At 42.2% G+C, this 20,667-nt stretch overlaps 1 protein-coding gene across 6 annotated transcripts in view; it reads left to right on the top strand.

Moving 5' to 3' along the window:
• The window catches only part of LOC115534011 (uncharacterized), a 62,458-nt gene that overhangs the window by 19,228 nt on the left and 22,563 nt on the right, over window positions 1-20,667 (top strand). The window contains exons 5-6 of one of the 6 annotated variants that reach the window (XR_003974276.1): window positions 3,035-3,449; window positions 3,914-4,570. The exons of 2 other annotated variants lie outside the window; for them this stretch is intronic. Coding sequence is in view for 3 of the 4 variants with exons in the window: in XM_030344573.1 (XP_030200433.1) it covers window positions 3,035-3,324 (290 nt within the window). In the remaining variant the exon portion in view is untranslated. Of the gene's footprint in view, window positions 1-1,286; window positions 2,217-3,034; window positions 4,571-20,667 lie in introns of those variants that run through there. 3 more of the 6 variants (XM_030344575.1, XM_030344573.1, XM_030344577.1) reach the window with 3 other exon arrangements.

Raw genomic sequence — 20,667 nt, 5'->3', positions numbered from 1 at the left:
CCGGTATCTTGTTATCCGACTCGAACACCAAGAGACGTTGATTGAATAAGGTTGATGATTTATTTTGTTTAACAAATGAAAACGATATGAACGTTTTTCTGATGTCGGTCTTTCGACCCACGTCGTTTCAACGGCTCATAGACATCAATCCACGTCGTTTCAACGTCGTATAGACAACATTATGCCAACCTACATGAAATTGACTTTCAAGCCAAGTCACTAAATACCCAAATGAGAATTTTTTTCTTCCTTAAGCTATATTTCCCAGTTACCTTGTAGTTTGCCCCAATTTGCGGTTTTCAGTATATCTTTAACTGCTGCCTACATAGTTGGAATTGATACACCCACCAAACCTATAACAAGCACTGCTCTTGTGCTGCATGTAGACAATTTTATATTTCTCAATGTTATGAACATATTTACAACCATTAGACTTTACTTCTCAATTCCAGCAAACATTTACTCAAACTGGGTTGTCAACAAGTCCAATAGACGTCGATTCACAACGTAACATTATTTTGACCCTTTTCCGACATGAGAACATAATCTTAAGGGAATGGTGATTTCGATGAGAACTTGTAACCGAATAAACACACCTTTGATTAAGTGTAATTTAATTAAGAATTTACTATTGAACATGAACAATACTGAAAATATGATGTGGCTCAAATGCTAAACACCTAGATCATTTAGTTCATATCAGAAGGGTAGCAATATTGGGTTAGATCGATCAATCTATAATATTTTTTTAGTTAACAGCACTCTAAATCAAGCATTAATACATGTCCTAATACTCTTCAACAAAGACAGATTTGAGGGTATAAAGAGCACTATCCAAAACATTTTATTTTTACCCAAGTAGGCCTACATCTTCTTTAAACAACAAAATGAAAATAAAACTTATTGGGCAAAATCCCATTCCCCCAGTCATTGCAGTTGCATCTTTCAGGTGTAAACTCATGGCTGCTTCGATTTCTGTATCTGTGGCCTTGGAATTCCATCTCTTTACAGCAGCTGGAAAGACGACACAAGAAACAATTTATATTCATCTTGGCAGAGCGCCTCTTCTGATGTTGGAGCACTTTCAGTCTGTCAACCACCAAAACAAAGATTTCCTGCCTTCTATAAACCTGTGCAAGGCTCAGTGGACAAAGTGTCAACATCTAGCAATACCTCCTCTCCAATAACCTATACGAAACATTCCAATCCGGTTTCTGAACCCACCACAGTACTGAAACAGCCCTACTTAAAGTCACCAATGACCTCCTGCTCTCCTCTGATTCCAGCTCCCTCACCATTCTCCTCCTCCTCGACCTCAGTGCTGCCTTTGACACCGTCAATCACTCCATCCTCCTCAGGCATCTGCAATCCATTGGCATAACTGACTCTGCCCTCTCCTGGTTCACCTCCTAGCTGTCTGAAAGATTCCAATACATCTCCATCAACAACCACAAATCCCACACCATCCCTGTCTCACATGGAGTCCCCCAAGGCTCAGTGCTTGGCCCCATCCTCTTCATCCTCAACATGCTCCCACTAGGTCACATCATCCGCCGCCATGGTCTTCAATTTCAGTGTTACGCCGACGATACCCAACTATGCAACACCAAGAGCCATTACTCCTGCCATCCTATCCACTCTCACCAACTGTCTCACGGACATCAAAACCTGGATGGACCACAAGTTCCTCAAACTCAACGGCAATAAAACTGAAATTATCATCTTCAGCCCAAAAACCATCATCCCCACCTCCCAGAACTTCTCACTTTGCATCGATGGTCGGTCTGTCACTCCCTCCCCCCTGGTCAGAAACCTTGGCATTATCATGGACCCCACGCTCTCCTTCAAGTCACACATAAACAGCGTCAGGAAAACCTCCTTCTTCCACCTCCGCAACATTGCACGCCTTCGACCCACCCTTTCATCCTCAGCTGCTGAAACACTAATCCACGCCTTCGTCACTTGCAGACTCGACTATTGCAATGGCATTCTGTATGGCCTCCCCTCCACTATTCTTCAAAAATTGCAATATGTTCAAAACTCTGCTGCCCGACTGCTTACTTACTGCTTACTTACTTACTCCAGAGAACACATTACTCCCATCCTCAGCCTTCAAAATGAGAGCTGGTACATTGTGGAAAATGCATTAAACTGTCATCAGAAAACGCGGTTACATGCTGCAGTGGTTTTCAAACTCGCCAGAGTTCTTCAGGGGGGGCGCGACGTGAGAAAAAAATAAACCCGAAAAACCCTGAAAGTCGATGGTTCAAATCATCAGTCGTACTTCAACTGTACAAGTAACAACTAAATCAATTTTCAACCGTTTATCTTCGTGCAAACCATTTAACAAATCTACACACTTGTATCTTCAATAATATCTAAACAGAATTTCGATATCATTTAAAATTTCTTCAAAATCACAGTTTTAGTTTCATACCGCTTCGTTTTCAGCTGTTTTCATTGAAGACGTCAGCCCATTCTGATACACCTACTTCTAGACATTCGTAACTCATTCCTTTTTCAACCGTTTACCATCGTTCAAACGATTAAACAAATCTACACACTTGTATCTTCAATACTATTGAAACGGAATTTTGATAGCATTTATACTTTTTTCAGAATCACAGTTTTAGTTTCTTACCGGCATCGTTTTCAGTTGCTTATAATAATTTAGGTCACCATAGCAACGCCGGTAAACAAACCCCGCCGATTAGTCGAATCTCTGGACTGAAAATGCAGATCTGATTCGACTGGCAGTTTACACAGATTAAGATGTTCAAATGTATTTAAAAAAGGTTAAGCTAAAACATGCTTAGATAAAGTTGTTAAAGGGGCCCTATCATGCCCTTTTTTACTGTTCATTATTTAATTTGTTTGACCTCATAGAATTGATTTACAAAAATAAAGGGTTGTCTAGCACATTATTTTTTCTCATACTTTATGAGTATTACAACCCCTATGTGAAACACCCTGTTGCTTAGAATTTTGAGGCATTTAGAATCTTGGTGCTGACAGGGTGCTGACGTCTCTTCAGGCACTCTGTCACTCTGTCTATGGCTTCAGTGCTACCTTACCAATTTGAGCCTGAGTTGGACCCCGAAAGCGATAATGGAGCAGACGACGCTAATGACGAGGGCGATTTTAGTCGTAGAATGGACCAGAACATTTCACAGTGGTAAGTTTTTGTTTATGCTATTATACACACACGCGATTGATCATGTCTTTAGTGTAGCTTTTCAGACTAAGCTTGCGGCTAGTAGACTACTCGTACTCTTCCAAGGATCCGTAACAAGCTTGTTATGTCCCGACATGGCATATTGTTGACTACTTTTGTCCATCAAAATACACCGTTATAACTTATAACATCTCTACTACCTAGGTGCAACTGTGAGAATTGTGCCACTATGCCCAACAAAGTGAAGAAAGTCTGCTGTAGAGTAATCCCAAAGGTAAAACTGATGAGCTTTAGGCTAAGCTACAGTTTGTGGAGAACGATGTCATGTAATCTATCTATCATCTTCGGAGGATGTATATATATATATATATACAGGGCCGGCCCGAGGCATAAGCGATACAAGTGGGCGCTTGGGGCCTCCTGACCGCCAGGGGACCCCCTATCGGAAAAATAATAATAATAATAATATTAAATAACTTCAACAAGTGATCTGATTGATCTGCAGATCTGATTATTATACTGATACTTTAAAAAAAAATACAAATGCTGTTGTATTTAATTATTTTACAATTTAACTTCAGTAAACCACACTTGATGCTTCACTTTGAATATGAAAGTTTAAAATAAATCTGTGATCTAAGTGCCCTTGTAACGGTGCGGCGGCCCGTTACAAGGCAATGGATAAAAACAGGACTGACACCGGGATTTACAAGTACCCTTTTATTTAAACACACACAGATCATTCCAACACACGTTCATGACGCCACCTGCAACACACAAAAAACATGCGTTATGAGGAAGCCGGTCAGGGGACACGGTACAAACACGGATTGCGCTGGCTTCCGGGTGTCGGGGGCTGCGGGAGGACCCGACGTGAAGTCCGGAAGAACATTTGTGCGTTGTGGGGGTGACGTCAGACGGGCGAGACCAAGTGTGTGGGAGGAGAAGGGTGTGTTGGGGTACTCTGGGAATATTTAAGGTGTCAGGGAAGTAGAGGTTATGGTTGGGTTTTAGACGAATAGGTCTGGAGTAAGGTGGGTAACTAGGGGTGGGGATAGGTAAATTGGAAATGTGTAGGGGAGGGTTAATTGAATTAAGAGGGGTATGGGTTAGGCCAGGGAGGATATATTCAGGTCCAAATCATGTAGGTGGGGCAGAAGGGTCTGAGGTGAGCGGGTGAAAACACCTGGCTCTTAGATCAGCCAAGGGCTTTATTAGTGCCGAGGGGAGGACTGTTGTTTTTTTGATTATTGATAGTTTCAATTAGTGATAGTTATTTAGAATTATTGATTTGTTTTTTTTTGTGTTTATTCATTATTCTTTTTTTTTTTGCCTCCGGATGGACATTCTTGTACCAGAATAAATTCAGGCCAACGGCCTTGCTAACATCTTTCATACTGCCTCCAATCCTTCCACCGCCGCAAGGCCAGCCGGGTAACAGCCCTCTAAGGTTAAAAGGTGACTGTTTTGGTGTAAATAACGACTATAATAATACAGGGGTCTATCAAGGGACAAAAGTCTAGAATATTTTTGGCATGAGAGCAACTGAATGAGCCTTCCAGGCCCAAGAGGTCAAGGGGCACTGAAGCCCAAGCCCAAGTCACCATCTCAATAAGTCAAAAAGCAAAATGCTATGAATATGCTTAAATTTAGGTATTTCCCTTCTCCAGCTGGCCATATAAAAAATACAGGAAATCACATCTACGTAATTCAGTATTAATACAATTGATAATGTCAATTAATTCATTGTCAAATCATTGTAGTGTGACATTTTTGTCAATAATCGTCGAGCGCAAATGACTCCGCTAGGTGGGAGGGTGGCCCCAATATCAAATTCTGCTTAGGGCCCCCGAAAGGCTTGGGCCGGCCCTGTATGTATGTATGTATATATATATATATATATATATATATATATATATATATATATATATATCCTCAGAAGATGAGTAGCCTACCATTATCATCACAAAACCTTATAATTAACTTCTAGTAAACTATATTGCATGTTTAGATCATCTCTACCATATAGCAACAGTATTATCAGTCCACTTGTAATGGAAAACGAGTAATCTCATCATTCTCACCTGTTTGCTGTAGTTCCAGCCAACTGTACCATGTTTGTTATGTGAATTCATTAGTGATAACATTTTTTGTAAATAACAATCCTACTCGGATAGATGTTGCTTCAGCAATACCAGTTACGAGAAATCTCATCTGTTCACTGTTGTCTCAGCCATGTTTACAATAGCAATCATTGTTATGTAGAACTACTCAGTGATTTAAAAAAAATCTTCAATAAAAGTATGACTGGAAAACAGATGTTGCTTCCTGAATCTGTATAGTCCTATGCAGTCATGTTGTACTCAGTGATGTCAAGGTCACTCCACACAGTAGTTATTTTGTCTTACTGTATTTATTATGTACTAAGATGAATGAGCCAAGTGCCAGAATCAATAACCTGCATGACACAACCTGCATGACACAACATGCACACAAACACATACAATCTACAAAATATCTACAATATCTACAAGTATGATTATGGACCTGTGAGGCACGCAACAGATGAAGAGTAAGTCATTTTGGCTGTAAGCTCCCACTAAACAAAACCAAAGCAATATTATACTATTAATATTATTATGTGATTTGAATCAATTTACGATTAAAAGAAAAACAAACTATAAGGCCGCGAGCTACGGGGCCTTACCGTGCACCCTCACCTCCTAACGAAGCCAACTATTATTTTATGTTGAGCATGGTCAGACCATTCAAAAAGAGTTGGTTTCGTTTGGAGGTGGGGGCTGCACAGTAAGGCCCAGTATAGGCCCAGCCTATAAGAGGTTATTGTTGAAAACAGTTGAACAGAAAGTTCCGCTCCTTGTCCCTTAGGCGTTTCAGGCATCTTGCCTATCGCAGCTTTGTAAGCTGGTGTTGGGGATATTTAGGACATAGTTGTCGGGTCGTCATCCCGTCATGTGTGGTGCAGCGGATATGGCAGCAGTTCCCATCTGGTGACTTCGTAGGCTTCAAACCACCTCTTGATTGAAGCGGGAGACGTGACGGGCAACCAGCTCAGCCTTGGGAGTGTGTGTATATTCCGCTGAAAGGTCTGGAGGGATGGGGATAGTCTTCATTTCCTCTTCAAATGATGTTGGGTCCTCAAAAACCTCCATGAGCAGCCTCATGAGGTCATGTACATAGTCTGGAAGATATAGCATTAACATACTAATGAATGTAGCCATAACAATCTGTGAACTGATGTGTGTGTGTGTGTTTAAAGATTATATTTTATATTTTATATCTAGATACAACTTATGGTATAAAAAAAAAGCACCGCCATTAAACAACACAGAGTGTGCCTGACAATCATTCCAATCAATGGCTTTCACAATTACGAGATGGTGTAAATTATTACCTGCACAACATTCCCATGAAGGGAAAAAACACATTATTTTGATCAGTATCAGACTGTGGAATGACTTGAGGAGTCACTCTCCTCCTCTTCCTCCAACTCAAGCCGTGGTCTCTTGCTAGGTCACCAGCCTGGGCCCTTTATTGGTGTTGAAGTCAGCAGTGGGTGTGGCAAAAGAGAGGTTGTTCCGAAGTCTGCACTGACAGGAGACACCTGTGTCTACATGGCTACAAATAACAGAAACAAATCGTATTAGAAACTGGAAAATAATAATTTAGCAGTTTTTTCCTTGGTAATGGAGTAACACTGCAGAGTAAACCTTGGTAACCCATCACAAATGCAAGAAGCCATTTGCAAATATAAACCATATCCTATTTGGTTATGAAGTTATTTAGCCGATGCTTTTATCGAATTGTTAGTAGAAAGTAAGTATGTGATACATGAATGTATGTATAGCCCATATTCTAGCAACATCAGCAAGGGTGAATCTTCAAATAGATTACTGGACTGCAGATTCTAGGTAAACAACACATCCGAATACACAGGAAAAAGATCCTCACAAAGTTTCGTATGGATTGCATACTAAGGGCGTGTTCACACAGGCAGTTTTTTTATATTAAAAAACACCTGACCCGGGCGGTTTTTTACCAACTAAAAAACTGACAGGGTGGTTTTGTCAAGCTCATTCTAGAGCAGAATGTTCTAGAGCCAACGTTGCCAATCGGTTACCGCATCAAAGTGGTTTGACTACGCTACAGTGTCAGTTACAATGTCGAGGATGAGAAAATTGGCCCTTGTTTTGGCGTTAGATGACAACGACGAGGATAACGATGAACCTTCCCGTTTGCGGGTGCATGACATAAACCGGGGACGGCAGCAGTACGGGGCGTTTCATAGTTGTATTCAGGAGCTACGGTTTGATAATGTCCCAAAATCCCACCGATCGTCCTCCAGATACTCTCCTTGTGATATATGTTGTGGTATAACTTGTTGGTCATGTCAAATAACTCAACATGTTCACTAACAAGAACAACAAGTTGCTCCGTCGGGAAAGACTTCTTGGTTTGGGTCGCTATTCTTGAATTTCCAACGTTTTTCCTAGTGACGTAGGTTCTCGTTCATTGGTCAGCTGTCAAAAAACTGCCTGACGTCGGGTGCTTTTTCTTGGCGAGTTGAATTTATCCCAACTTGAAAACCACCCAGAGCAGTGAAAAAAAACCGCTGGCAGCGGTGTTTTTAAAAGCACCCAGGATGTTTTTACAAAAACACCCTGTGTCATAGGAATATAATGTAAAACATCCACCCGCACCTGAAAAAAAAACTGCCTGTGTGAACACCCCCTAAGTCACTAAAAACTCTTCGTGGCTACTAGTGTTGTTTTCGTCAACGAAAATTATGACTAAATATCGTCGTCAACGACCCTTTATCACGTGAGGAAAACGAGACGAGACTCAACGTAAATGCTGGTCATGTGACAATAACTATAATTAAATACATAATGCAATATTGTTGACGAATAAAAACGAGACTAAATGTGTTTTACAAAATAATACTCTGCGAAAATGTCTCTTCATTTTCGTTGACCAAAACTAGTCGAGAAAAATTGTTTATTTTATTTATTTCTGGGGCTGTATCAGGTTACGTTACTTCCTGAATCCCCGCTCGTCACGGCATTATTTAGATTCACAAGACGCAGCTGTGGTGGTAGCGTGAATGAAAACGTAAGGCCCTGTCCACACTAATCCGGGTAAATATAAAAACGTACAACTTGCAACTGAAGATACATAGTACATTGCACAGAGAAATCATCATTTCCATTTCCCCTGCCATTTCTTTTTACATGAGCGCAAGCTTGTGGCAGCGTCATGGCAGTGTCATGGCAACCGAACGCCATCGTATCTGAAAGCCTCCGTCTACCCTGACCACACTACAACGCAAACCCAGCGTTTTCATATTTATCCACCTCAGCAATCGTTTTTGAAAAGTATCGTTTTCAGTGTCGGAATTCGCCGTTCTAATGTGGATGGAACATGTTTGGTTGGTAAAATAAATACGTTGTAAATTCATATCAGAGTGTCTTCCATGTCTGGAATGGATGTATTCTTGAGTCTATAAGGTAACAATAATATAATAAGATTACCTTGTTTGAATTGTGAAATGGGTTTGGCAAAAAGAAAATTTTGGTTTTGTCAATACTACTAGGTAGCCTACTTATACTATATTGACTGAGTTAAATAGAATTCAGTGGCGGCTGGTGGAATTTATTTGAGGGGGGGCTGAACGTTTGCATTCCAAACCCAAAAAGGGGGGTCTGGGGGCATCCTCCCCCACAAGATTTTTTTGTGATTTTCACAAACAAACGAAGCATTCTGGTGCATTCTGACAAAATAGTAAAGGCAAAAAAAGAACATTCTCTCTCTCTCTGTGTGTGAGTGAGAGAGAGATATTGGGTGACTGTGTTACGGCCAAGCCATTGTGTTGGTAAACGTCACTCATAAATATATCTACAGTCTGCATTAGTAAGCATTTAGACAAATACAATGAAATATGAATTCCACAAAATTCATGTAAATGTGCAAACTTTTGTGTGTGGTTGTTGAAGACACACTTAAGGCATGATACCAACATAGGTTTGCAGAGGACTACATACAGCACAATATGCACACTGAAGGCCTGATGCCACCATAGGTTTGCAGAGGACTATATACAGTATGTACACTGAATAGGTTTGCAAAGGACTATATACAATATGAACACTGAAGGCCTGAAGCAACCATAGGTTTGCCGAGAACTATATACAGTATGTACACTGAATAGGTTTACAGAGGACGGTATACAATATGCACCCTGAAGGCCTGATGCCACCATGTTTGCAGAGAACTATATACAGTATGTACACTGAATAGGTTTACAGAGGACTATATACAATATGCACAATGAAGGCCTGGTCCCACCATAGGTTTGCAGAGAACTATATACAGTACGTGGTGGGGGGAGGTTGTGAGGGTCTGCAACCAGTGTCCATCTCAAGGGAAATACATATAGGCTAGTGGAATAAATAGAAGTTGCTTACCTCTAGCATGGCTAGCTTCACACAGTTGTTCATATGCACTCTTGCTCGCTTGTGTTTATTTGATCCGTTCTGACAGAATGTGTCATTCCTCTTACGTCAGGTCTGTGTCCACGAACTATCACACGCACTTGTTTAAAAAAAGTATACAAGGAAAGCAAAAAATTGCATTGGCATACCCAGAGCTAGTTAGCCAAGCCTGAACCAAACTCTGGAAAAACTTCTCTTGTAGGCTCTATCCTTTTCTCTTGCTTGTTGGGTTACGTTCACTTCTGGCTTCTCTGCTCCGAGTTCTTTTACTAGCTGAACTCACAGGGAAACAGTGGAAGCAGTACTCAAAGTCGCCATCTTGCTGATCTCTGAGGTAATGGCAAACGCAGGGTTACGCGCAGTGGACGGTGCACTGCGCTTGGGGCTATATCTTGAGCGCCCCAAAGCCATACAATTCGACGACGCTGATTGGCGAAATTATATACTTTTCTGCCTAGCAACGGGGGAACCATTGGCTATTAATTCAGGCATGTGGGGCTGAGCGAAAAGCGCCCCACGGAAGACATCTGCTTCACCAAAATGAACGTTGAAAATGTCAGTGAATGAAGATTTAATCATGGGGGATTCTAAAGATATTCTAAAGTAAATGCATTACTCGAATGCAATTAAAATAGATTAATTCTCAAAATGAGAAGATTATTTAAAAAAAAAGATATAAATATATTTAAAAAAGAAAAGATGGCCGGTCGGCGGGAGGGCGGCGCCCCAGCGCCCTCTATAGGCGAGCCGCCACTGATAGAATTGCATTACAAAAAAGTGACTAATACAATCTGCTTTGACTAAAACTAGACTAAAATAGTCATGGATATTTCTGACTAAAATAAGACTAAAATGCTCAGACTTTTAGTCGACTGAAACTTCACTAGACTGAAATGAGTATGAAAGTGACTAAAACTAATAAAAACTGAAATGACAGCTTGAGACAAAGACTAGACTAAAACTCAAATTAAAACAGGCCGCCAAAAACAACATTAGTGGCTACATACCTTTGCTTCTTACGTGTGCCTTTAGCGATCCCATGGACAACTGTGTGCCGCCTGATGTCGACTTCAATCGTGCACTTTGTATTCCCACAGAATGCATTCCCACCGGCGAGTTTGTTTGGGTTCCCTTCGATATAATCTGAGGCGTGTCAGTCTGGCATCCGACGTGTTGAAAGGGGCGATTATGGGCACTGCAGTCCTGCTAAAATTATCGCACATAAATCACGAAGAAAAATCATTTTACACAGTACAAGCTAACAACATCTGAAACAGGAACAGCGACCATTTAACCCACCTTATAGTAACACCTGACATAAGGCTAAGGCTAGCTCTCATTTTACAGACAGTTTAGAATTGTAGTTTGAGATCCCGCAAAAGGTTTGTGGAAGATTAACCAGCCTTGCAACAAGACTAGCAGCTAGCTACTGAATGAATTATTTTATGGTAGGAAATGGTAGGGTTAATTACCCCAACTTATATTACACACAACACAGCCACTTTTGTTATTATCAGTATAGGTTTTCTTACATGTTGAGAGTCATCTTCACGCAGGTTGCTGAAGCAGCCATCCGTGAAGTTGAGGCGACACAGAAAAAGGCTCGGTAAAGTCGGTGGAATAGGGTTAAAAATGAAATCTAGCCAACGGCTACGTGAAGGCTCTGCCTTTGGCAAACCATACAAGGGAGAGGTCCCTTCACAACCAAGAAAACACCTTCTAGCCATATTATATATATATATATAATTTATAAATAGTATTATGTCTTTCTGTCCATCTACTTTTCTACTCAAACTCTTGTTTTACGATCCCTTCCCCGACCCCAGCGTGTCCAGGAACGCAGCAAAAGGTCATTGATGACGCTCTCCCATTGACTCCCAGCAAAAGTACATGCTTACGTCACCATGTACCCGAAGTAAAAGAAAGCCGCGGAGAAAATCCCAACGAGCTGTTTCTTGGTAGCTCGGTAACAGTGATTTGCGGTAGTCATTTACTCCCCCTTGCGAGAATTTTATGGTATTGTAACTTTGCCAACCATTTATATACCCCAAAACGTATGTAAAGCGCAATAGGAGAAGGAAAAAACGGAAAAGCATAATAGGCCCCCTTTAAATTGTGTTAAGAAATGTGTTTAAAAACGCACAAAGATGTTGTAATGTTTAAAAAATATGTTTCAAATGTTTTAAAATTATGATCAGAGATGTTTAAAATGTGTAAAATAATTAAAATAGCTTTCAAAACACAGGTATTTAGAAAATAAAAATGGGGGGGGGGGGCTCAGCTGAATTTTTTTCTCTGAGGGGGGGCCCACTCTCTCACACTTTGAAAACCCCTGCTATAGACCCTGGAGTATCTGTGGTATAAAGGCTGCGACGAATTTCGAATTAGAAATCTGTACAATGTATCCTTTAAATTCGTCCATGTAACAGATGGCCAATGTGAATAATAGATATGTCGAAGAAAAAAACATTGCAGCTATTTTAGATGGAAAACAACGCAGTTCCACTATATATTAGGACCTAAGAGAGGATGTTATCAAAAGGATACGACAAACCCTGGAATGTGTGTAGTTTTCCGCTCCAACCACTTGATGGAAACGCACCTAATTCAAATTTCTTTTTTGCAAACTTTCTAAAGATTCGCTTCACCTTTTAGATTGAAACGTGACTTCTTAAACATTCCAGATAGGGGCACATCACTAAGTGAACTCAACCTCACTCGACACAACCCTAGATCTCCCTCAGCGATAGCCTGGCCGACCATTGTGCCATTACTTGCGTTCGTTCAGGTTTTTCAGTCAAACGCCCCCCAGTAATCGTTTCCAAGTGCTGTGTGAAGAAACTTGACATTGAGGCCTTCCTCAATGACACTGCTGCCGCAGATTGGGAGAGACTCAAGTTATTCACCTCTATTGAGGATGCTTGGTCTTACTTTAAGAATACTTTCAGCCTTATTATTAATAAACAAGCCCCACTGAAAAGATACCGGATTAAGAATCGCCTTAGTCCTTGGTTTTCTCATGACTTGGCAGAGCTTGTTTGTCAAAAGAATTATCTTTGGCGAAAAGCTCGAACCTCTAAGTCTCCAGCTGATTGGCTTGCCTTCAGGCAATGCAGGAACAAATCCACCCAGGCCATCAGGTCAGCCAAAATCTCTTACTTCAAGGAGAAGCTTACATCGTGTGGTACTGTTTCGAGGAAGTTTTGGACCGCAGTTAGGTCCATGGAAAACAAACTCTCTTCTCCAAGCTTACCTGCATCCATGGTTTTTGACAAGGTTGTCATTACCGACAAGTGTCGCATGGTTACTCTCTTTAATCATTACTTTGTAAACTCCACTCTAGCTTTGACTTCTGCTGACCTTAATAGCGACCCACCACTCACTTTGCCCTCCCCCTCCATCACCACCAGCCTTTCCTTTAAACCATTCTAATTTTCTGAGGTTCGGGATGAACTTTCCCGATTGGACCCTAATAAGTCTGCTGGCTAAATGGGTTGGACCCAAAGTTTCTCAAAGCAGCTGCTCATCTTATTGCTGACCCAATCTCAAGGTTATTCAACCTGTCCATTCATCTCCCCGCATTCCCGTCTGATTGGAAATCAGCTTTGATATTTCCACTCTTTAACCCATTATGCCTAAAACCTAAGAACTGTTCTGTAAACCCCCTCTCAAAACCTGAGGGTTTTCAGAACAATATTCAAAATTTGTCAACGCCTACTAAAACCTTAATTTCTCAGGCTCTATAGCAGATAAAAACATGAGGTAAAAGGCAATTGAGAGATTAATTCTTTGGCTGTCTGGTCCAGCCAGATCCATCACTATGCGGTGTGCAAGGCCCTTTTCACTACTCCCTCCCTCACGTCCGGTGTAGACTTGGAAGTTTGATACATACCCGGTGGAGCTCTTGCCAGTGGAGATACCTGAAAATACACATAGCAAGTCGGACAGTGAATTACAAATTATTATCATCATGAGCTTTCATTGTCATGTGTTTGTATAATTACACTTTATCAGTTCAAACATCATAATTATTACTGTCATCCATCATGAGGCATTATTTTCATTTGTATTTATGTATTTTTTATGTATTATTATCTATCATCAGACATAATTATTAATGTCATCCATCATAAGCTAGCATTGTCTATTGCATCATATTACATTTTTATTGTTGCTACCCATAATCATAAATGATCAATCATCACCTTTAGACATTTATTTATTGACATTAGTATCAGCAACAAATCATTATTACCGTTGCAATCATCATTGCAATCATATCCTGTGACATTCCCATCATCATTAAAAAAAGCTAGTTGGCTAGTCATCTCCACAATCAGTATAATAAATTATTCTTGTCATTGATATTGATAGTATTACGAGCCTACCTCCAGATGATGTCAAATCTGTCTCTTGGATGGTCGTTCGAAAAAGCCACTTTTTCTGACGCCAGAAATCTCTACGTGATGGCAGTCTTAGGATGCCCATGGCAAGACACATTCCTACGAAGGTCTTCATTTCTTTAAAGGTCCCATGACATGCTATTTTATGTATTCTTTAATATAGGTATTAGTGGGCAACTAACACAGTATTCAAAGACGTTCCTGAAATTCAGCCGTGGTGCAGAGTTACAGCCACTCCGAGCCAGTCGCACATTGAGCTTCCCCCAAATGCGCTGTTTCGGTGGGCGTGTCAAGGAGGAGGGTGGGGGTGTGGCCCAGAGCAGCTTGCAGCCAGGGACGGTACCATGCGCTCTGTTTACAGTGGATGTATCGCAATGGCGAGGCGCACACAGCCTTTAGCCGTGTTCTGTAAATATTCTAGAACACACGGGAGTCCTGGAGCTCTATATCTAAATATTATCATATAGCCTACACAGATATCTATATCATATAATACATATTATCACGGCCAAAAGCTGTGTGAGCCGATATTCCGACGTTCCTGGTTCTTCAACGTCCACATCAATGTGAATACACACACTGTAACGCAAGTGTTTCTTGTCGGTTCTTTGACGTGTCTTGTATTTCCACAACGAGACTGTCGTGGGGGTTATCTGAGCCATGGTTGAGAAGGAATTGGGGGGAAAGGAACTTTGGTTTGACTCGCTGAAGTAGGCTACATGAACTGCGACATGCCGCGAGGCACCATCGCCCGGCAGCGGGCAGCCGGCAGCAGGCAACGCGCAGTTCAGTCGACTTCAGGTTGATGTGAAAGTGGAAGAACCAGAGACGTCGCAGAACCCGTCAAAGTCGTTTGTGATTCATAATATCGTCTGGAGGCGCACACAATATGTTATATGATATAGATATCTATGTATTATATGATATTATTTAGATATAGAGCTCCAGGACTGTAACGCAAGTGTTGTACACTTCCTTGTTATTTGGATAACCGTTCTGCTGTTGGTGTGATGGCGCATAACGCGTCGGACTCTCGTCTCTGGTATTTCTACAACGAGACTCGTATTGGGGGTTATCTCAGCCAAAGTTGAGAATGAATTGGGGGGAAGGAACTTTGGCTTTGACTCCCTCAAGAACATGAACCACGACATGGAGGAGAAAGGGATTGTTGGCGGCGAATGTCTCCCGCTTGAGCCCCGCTGAGGGACCACCGCCGGAGGCGGAGGTGCCTAAGCGCTGCCCGGCAAAGATCCCTTTCTCCTCCTTGTCGTGGTTCATGTTCTTGACTTGAGGGAGTCGAAGCCAAAGTTCTTTCCCCCCAATTCATTCTCAACCTTGGCTGAGATAACCCCCAATACGAGTCTCGTTGTAGAAATACCAGAGACGAGAGTCCGACGCGTTATGCGCCAAATAACAAGGAAGTGTACAACACTTGCGTTACAGTCCTGGAGCTCTATATCTAAATAATATCATATAATACATAGATATCTATATCATATAATATATTGTGTGCGCCTCCAGACGATATTATGAATCACAAACGACTTTGTCGGGTTCTGCGACGTCTCTGGTTCTTCAACTTTCACATCAACCTGAAGTCGACTGAACCGCGCGCTGCCTGCTGCCAGCTGCCCGCTGCCGGGCGATGGTGCCTCGCGGCAACCGGCGGCATGTCGCAGTTCATGTACTTCAGCGAGTCAAACCAAAGTTCCTTTCCCCCAATTCCTTCTCAAACATGGCTCAGATAACCCCCACGACAGTCTCGTTGTGGAAATACAAGACACGTCAAAGAACCGACAAGAAACACTTGCGTTACAGTGTGTGTATTCACACACACACAGCACGGTCGAGTCTCATTGGCGGGCCAACGTCTCTGGGCGGGCCAGGCAGAGTAAGGGGAGGAGCCGAGATTCCTCATGACGTCATGAGCACAGACATTCCAAATCAGCGCGCTTGAGCCTCCGTTTTTTCAAAGGCGAGCAGAACAGCTAGTGCTCGTTTTACACCAAACGCAAGTTTTAGCCACTGGGGGACCATAGGCAGGCTAGGGGAACTCATATTTATGTTAGAAAACCTTACAAAGTGAGATTTTCATGTCATGGGACCTTTAACTGTGACGGGTACCCACTTGCTGTTGGATGGAGTTGCGCTCCGTGTTTGATCCGCATACAGATTTGTTTCTGTTACAAGTCGCATCCACAACTCTTCCGTGAAAATATGGGAGAATACCTGTATTGGTGTAATAACATCTGGAATTTCTATCTTGCCACCTGGTTTGCGATTATACGGGATCTTCTCACGTGAGTGAAAGTTGTTTGTTTTCCATTCTTCTTGGAAGCCAACGAAAACGCGCATTTCACTCTCTTTCTCTCGAAACATCGCTTGGATCCACTGCTCTCTAACTACGCGATCGGCTGGTACATCTACATCATCTGGGATATCATTTAATTCATTAAAATCATCCTGCCTAATTTCATTAAAATCCGAATTAATGACTCTGTCAATATCGCTTCCTTCACTTGAGTCAGACATGACGGATCGCTCGCACAGTGTTTACAATTTCGAACCAAAACATTCTCCACGTGTATGCTAATTTCGACCAATTTCAGAGCATTTTATTAGTCAGTTAAAAATCCCTAATCATCTGTCACTCATCCCAAGAGTATTTCAGCCAATCACAGTGCATATTATTGGCCACGTGTCTCGGAAAAGACGACACCGCTCCAAATTACACAGTCACGTTTGCCGGCATTAATGGTAAATACGCATTGATGCGTGATCCGGTCTTAAGGGTAAACACGCACACATGCGTGATCCGGTCTGAATGGGTTAAGGGTGGCTCTAGCTCCGACCCCAACTGCTACCGGCCTATTTCCATCTTGCCATGCTTGGCTAAAGTGCTAGAGAAGCTGGTCCTCAAACAACTGGAATTTTTTCTTACCACAAATCACATTCTGTCAGATTTTCAATCTGGGTTTCGTTCTGGCCACGGATAAGGTCCTTGACGACATCATTATTGATTTGGAAAACAAGCAGGTCTGTATTGCCAGCTTTATAGACCTAGCCAAGGCATTTGATTCAGTTGATCACATGACCCTTTTGGGTAGGCTCTCCAGCATTGGTTTATCCCCCACCTGTTGCAACTGGTTTGCCAGCTACCTGACTAACCGAATCCAACAGGTCAAGACAGATAACATCCTGTCGGAGCCACTAGCCATTACTAAAGGGGGTGCCTCAGGGCTGAATCTTGGGTCCTATCCTCTTTTCCATTTATATTAATGATGTGGCCAAGGCTGCAGGCAGCTCCCGGATCCACCTTTATGCTGATGACACTATCTTGTATGCCTCTGGCCCTTCTCTCTGCTCCGCGGCCTCCACTCTTCAAGACAGTCTCACTTCTATGGAGCACTCTTTACACAACCTCCACCTACGGCTCAACTGTAAAAAGACAAAATGTATACTTTTCAATCGAAGAAACACCTGCAGCCCCCCCAAGATCGTTTGCACTGACAACTCCGAACTGGAGTTTGTCAAGTCCTATAAATATCTAGGGATTTGGCTGGACTCTTTCCTTTCATTCTCCACCCATATTAATAATATTCTGATTAAAGTGAAAGCCAGATTGGCCTTTCTCTTCTGTAACAAAGCATCCTTCACACGCTCTGCTAAACTTAGACTTGTAAAAATGACCATCCTGCCCATCGTTAACTATGGTGACACAATCTATAAAATGGCTTCAAAAACAGCGCTACACAAACTGGACGTTCCTCACCATTCAGCTATCCGCTTTGCCACCAATGCTCCCTTTAATACACACCACTGTGAACTTTTCAAACTGGTGGACTGGCCCTCCCTCCAAACCCGTCGACTCCGACATTGGCTTCAGTTATTTAAGACACTCCTGGGTAAGAACCCGTCTTACCTTTCTTCCCTTCTCGTTCTCTCTAGAAGCACTTACCGCACAAGATCATCTGAGCTTATCAAACTCATCAACCCACTCACCAGGACTACCTTCGGCCGAAACTCACCCTCAAGACACCCTCAAACTTACAGCTTTCATATCACAGTCTGCCTTCAAGCAGAAACTTAACTATGTCTTATGACACTTTTCCACTGCATGGTACCAGCTCGACTCGACTCGACTCGACTCAGCTCGCATTTTTGGCGTTCCACCGCGAAAACATGGTATCTGGTACCTGAAGTGGCTGCTTTTTCTAGTACCGCCTCGCTCTTGGTTCCAAGCGGCTGAGCCGATGCTAAAAGGTGACGTCGGCAGACGGCCGGCCACTGATTGGCCAGAGAGTGTGACGAAGTCACGAGAGCGACATGGCAACCATGCTGGTACCAGTGATAGCAGAGCCGCAGCCAACATTTCCACTTCTTCAACTTCTTCAACATGCCAGCTAATAATAGTAATGTTATCGATGTCCTCCATTGTTGTTATGTGGGTTCTCTCCATGTGTGGGTTGTGTAGGTGTTGTTTGCGTCGCGTACAAAAATACGTCACGGCCCTTTCGCGCAGCCGACCCCGCCCACGTCCAGGAGGTACTATTTGCGGTGGAAAACGACCCGTGCTGCTGCCGTGTAGAGTCGTGTCGAGTCGAGTCGAGTCGAGCTACATGTGCGTTGGAAAAGCGGCATTAGTAGACCCCCCCTGCTCCTGTTGATTCCACCGTTTCTCACCTGCATACACCCCCCTTCACACACAATATAACATTGACACATCTTAATTATTATTATTATTTATAGTGCATTGGTGTTTTCTATTTTCTTTCTGTACATAGGCTATGTATTTGTGTATCCGTTTTATATTTGTCTAAATGAGTCATGCTTGTGTTTTTTGTACCTTTTGTTCCTGGTGGGGCCTCTTGGACCAGACCAATATTGTAAATAAGAAACTGTTCTTAATGTTTTATCTGGAAAAATAACGGTTAAAAAAGAAAAAACTTAACAAGAGAGTTGCTGCCACCTAGTGGACAAACGGATTAACGTTTTAATGACACTTTAAATTACAGCTCCCTCCGTAAGCAGATTATATATACTTTTCAAGAACATTATAACTATACCAACACATCATTATTATTATTATTATTATTTATTTTTTAATTATCATTAGGCGTCAATATTAAGTCCACCTTATTAATGAGTCTCTTTTTCTTAGTTTAACTGGAAGTCTTTAAGATAACTGGGCAACTTAGTTTTTCTTTTTGACAGTCTCTTAACTGGAGTTTTGTTTACCAAAGCTATTTGGTCTGCATCTGAACTTTCTACAGCTTCTGTAGTTGCTGGCACTTCAAACTGGTCACCAATGAGCACAACCTCCTCAGCCTCCAGCTGAGGAGGTTGTGTTGGCCTGACTTTGCTGAGTTGAAGCAGTCTTTGGTTTTTATTTCCTCTTTTTGGTCTCTGGTGGTGAGCAAGAATCTGGTCAACATCTCTCCTCACTATTCTCTCACTGAGTCAATGATTCCTGGAATTCACTTGGGTCCAAAACTGAAGTTCTGGGTCAGCACTGAGTCTCCTGTTTTAAACCAGCATTCTTTTGCCTTTTTTACAGGTCGGGTTGGTTTGAATCCAAAGTGCAATGTAGCTTCCGCCCAAGCAGCATCTCAGCTTTCTGATAGGCCTGTTGTAGCGTGAGGTGTCACTCTGTAGCTCAATAATACTCTGTCTACTTTAGCTGTCAGCGTGCCTTCGGGACATTTTTTCATCATTCTCTTAAATGTTTGTACCCCTCTCTCTGCTAACCCGTTACTGGATGCATGGTAGGGTGCAGAAGTCACACGACGGATACCACCTCAGAAAAACGTTGAACTCTGTGCTTATGAAACAAGTAGCATTATCAGACACCAACAACTCAGACAGTCCATGGTTACTGAAACTGGGACGCAGGCACTCAATGTGGTAGCTGAAGTTGCAGAGTTCACTGGATACTCGTCCATCCATTTTGAATGTGCATCTGTGTTTTCCTTCTTTATACACTATCAGTGTTGGGGGTAACGAGTTACAAAGTAACGGATTACGGTAATGATGTTACTTTTTGGGGTAACGAAGTAAAGTAACGTCTTACACTAAAAATATCGGTAACTACACTACTTTACTAGACTACAGGAAGGCGCTTTCCTGCGTTACTCAAGCTGTGTTTGCCTGCCTGTGAAGTTCTGGTCTGTTATGGTGCGTGCATGCTTGCTGCTAACTGTTAGAGGGCAGAAGCAGGTGACACAGAAATACATTACCAGGCTGGTTGCAGGGTTCATTGTAGAAAACATGCTTCCCCTGTCGACTATTGAATCGCCCAGATTTAAAAAAAATACTAGATAAAATACCCGCGACTCGCAAGCCAACATCCGACAGGAAAACATTTCCCCATTACCCGAACAAGTGTTATTCCGACATGGATCGAAGCTCAAAATTATTTTCGAGTCCTCCCTGGATCACGTGTCCACCACCGCGGACATTTGGTCCACCAACAACAAAAGGTACTTAGGATTTAGGATCGACGGTGCACTGGTTAGACAGCATTACTTTTAAACTTGAGAAGGCTGCTCTTGCCTGCAAGAGGGGGAGAGGAAGAAAC

The sequence above is a fragment of the Gadus morhua genome, chromosome 21 (assembly GCF_902167405.1).
Source record: "Gadus morhua chromosome 21, gadMor3.0, whole genome shotgun sequence".
In the NCBI taxonomy this organism is placed as follows: Eukaryota; Metazoa; Chordata; class Actinopteri; order Gadiformes; family Gadidae; genus Gadus; species Gadus morhua.
Note: the sequence above shows the minus strand (reverse complement) of the source record. Positions and strands in the feature narration are given on the sequence as shown.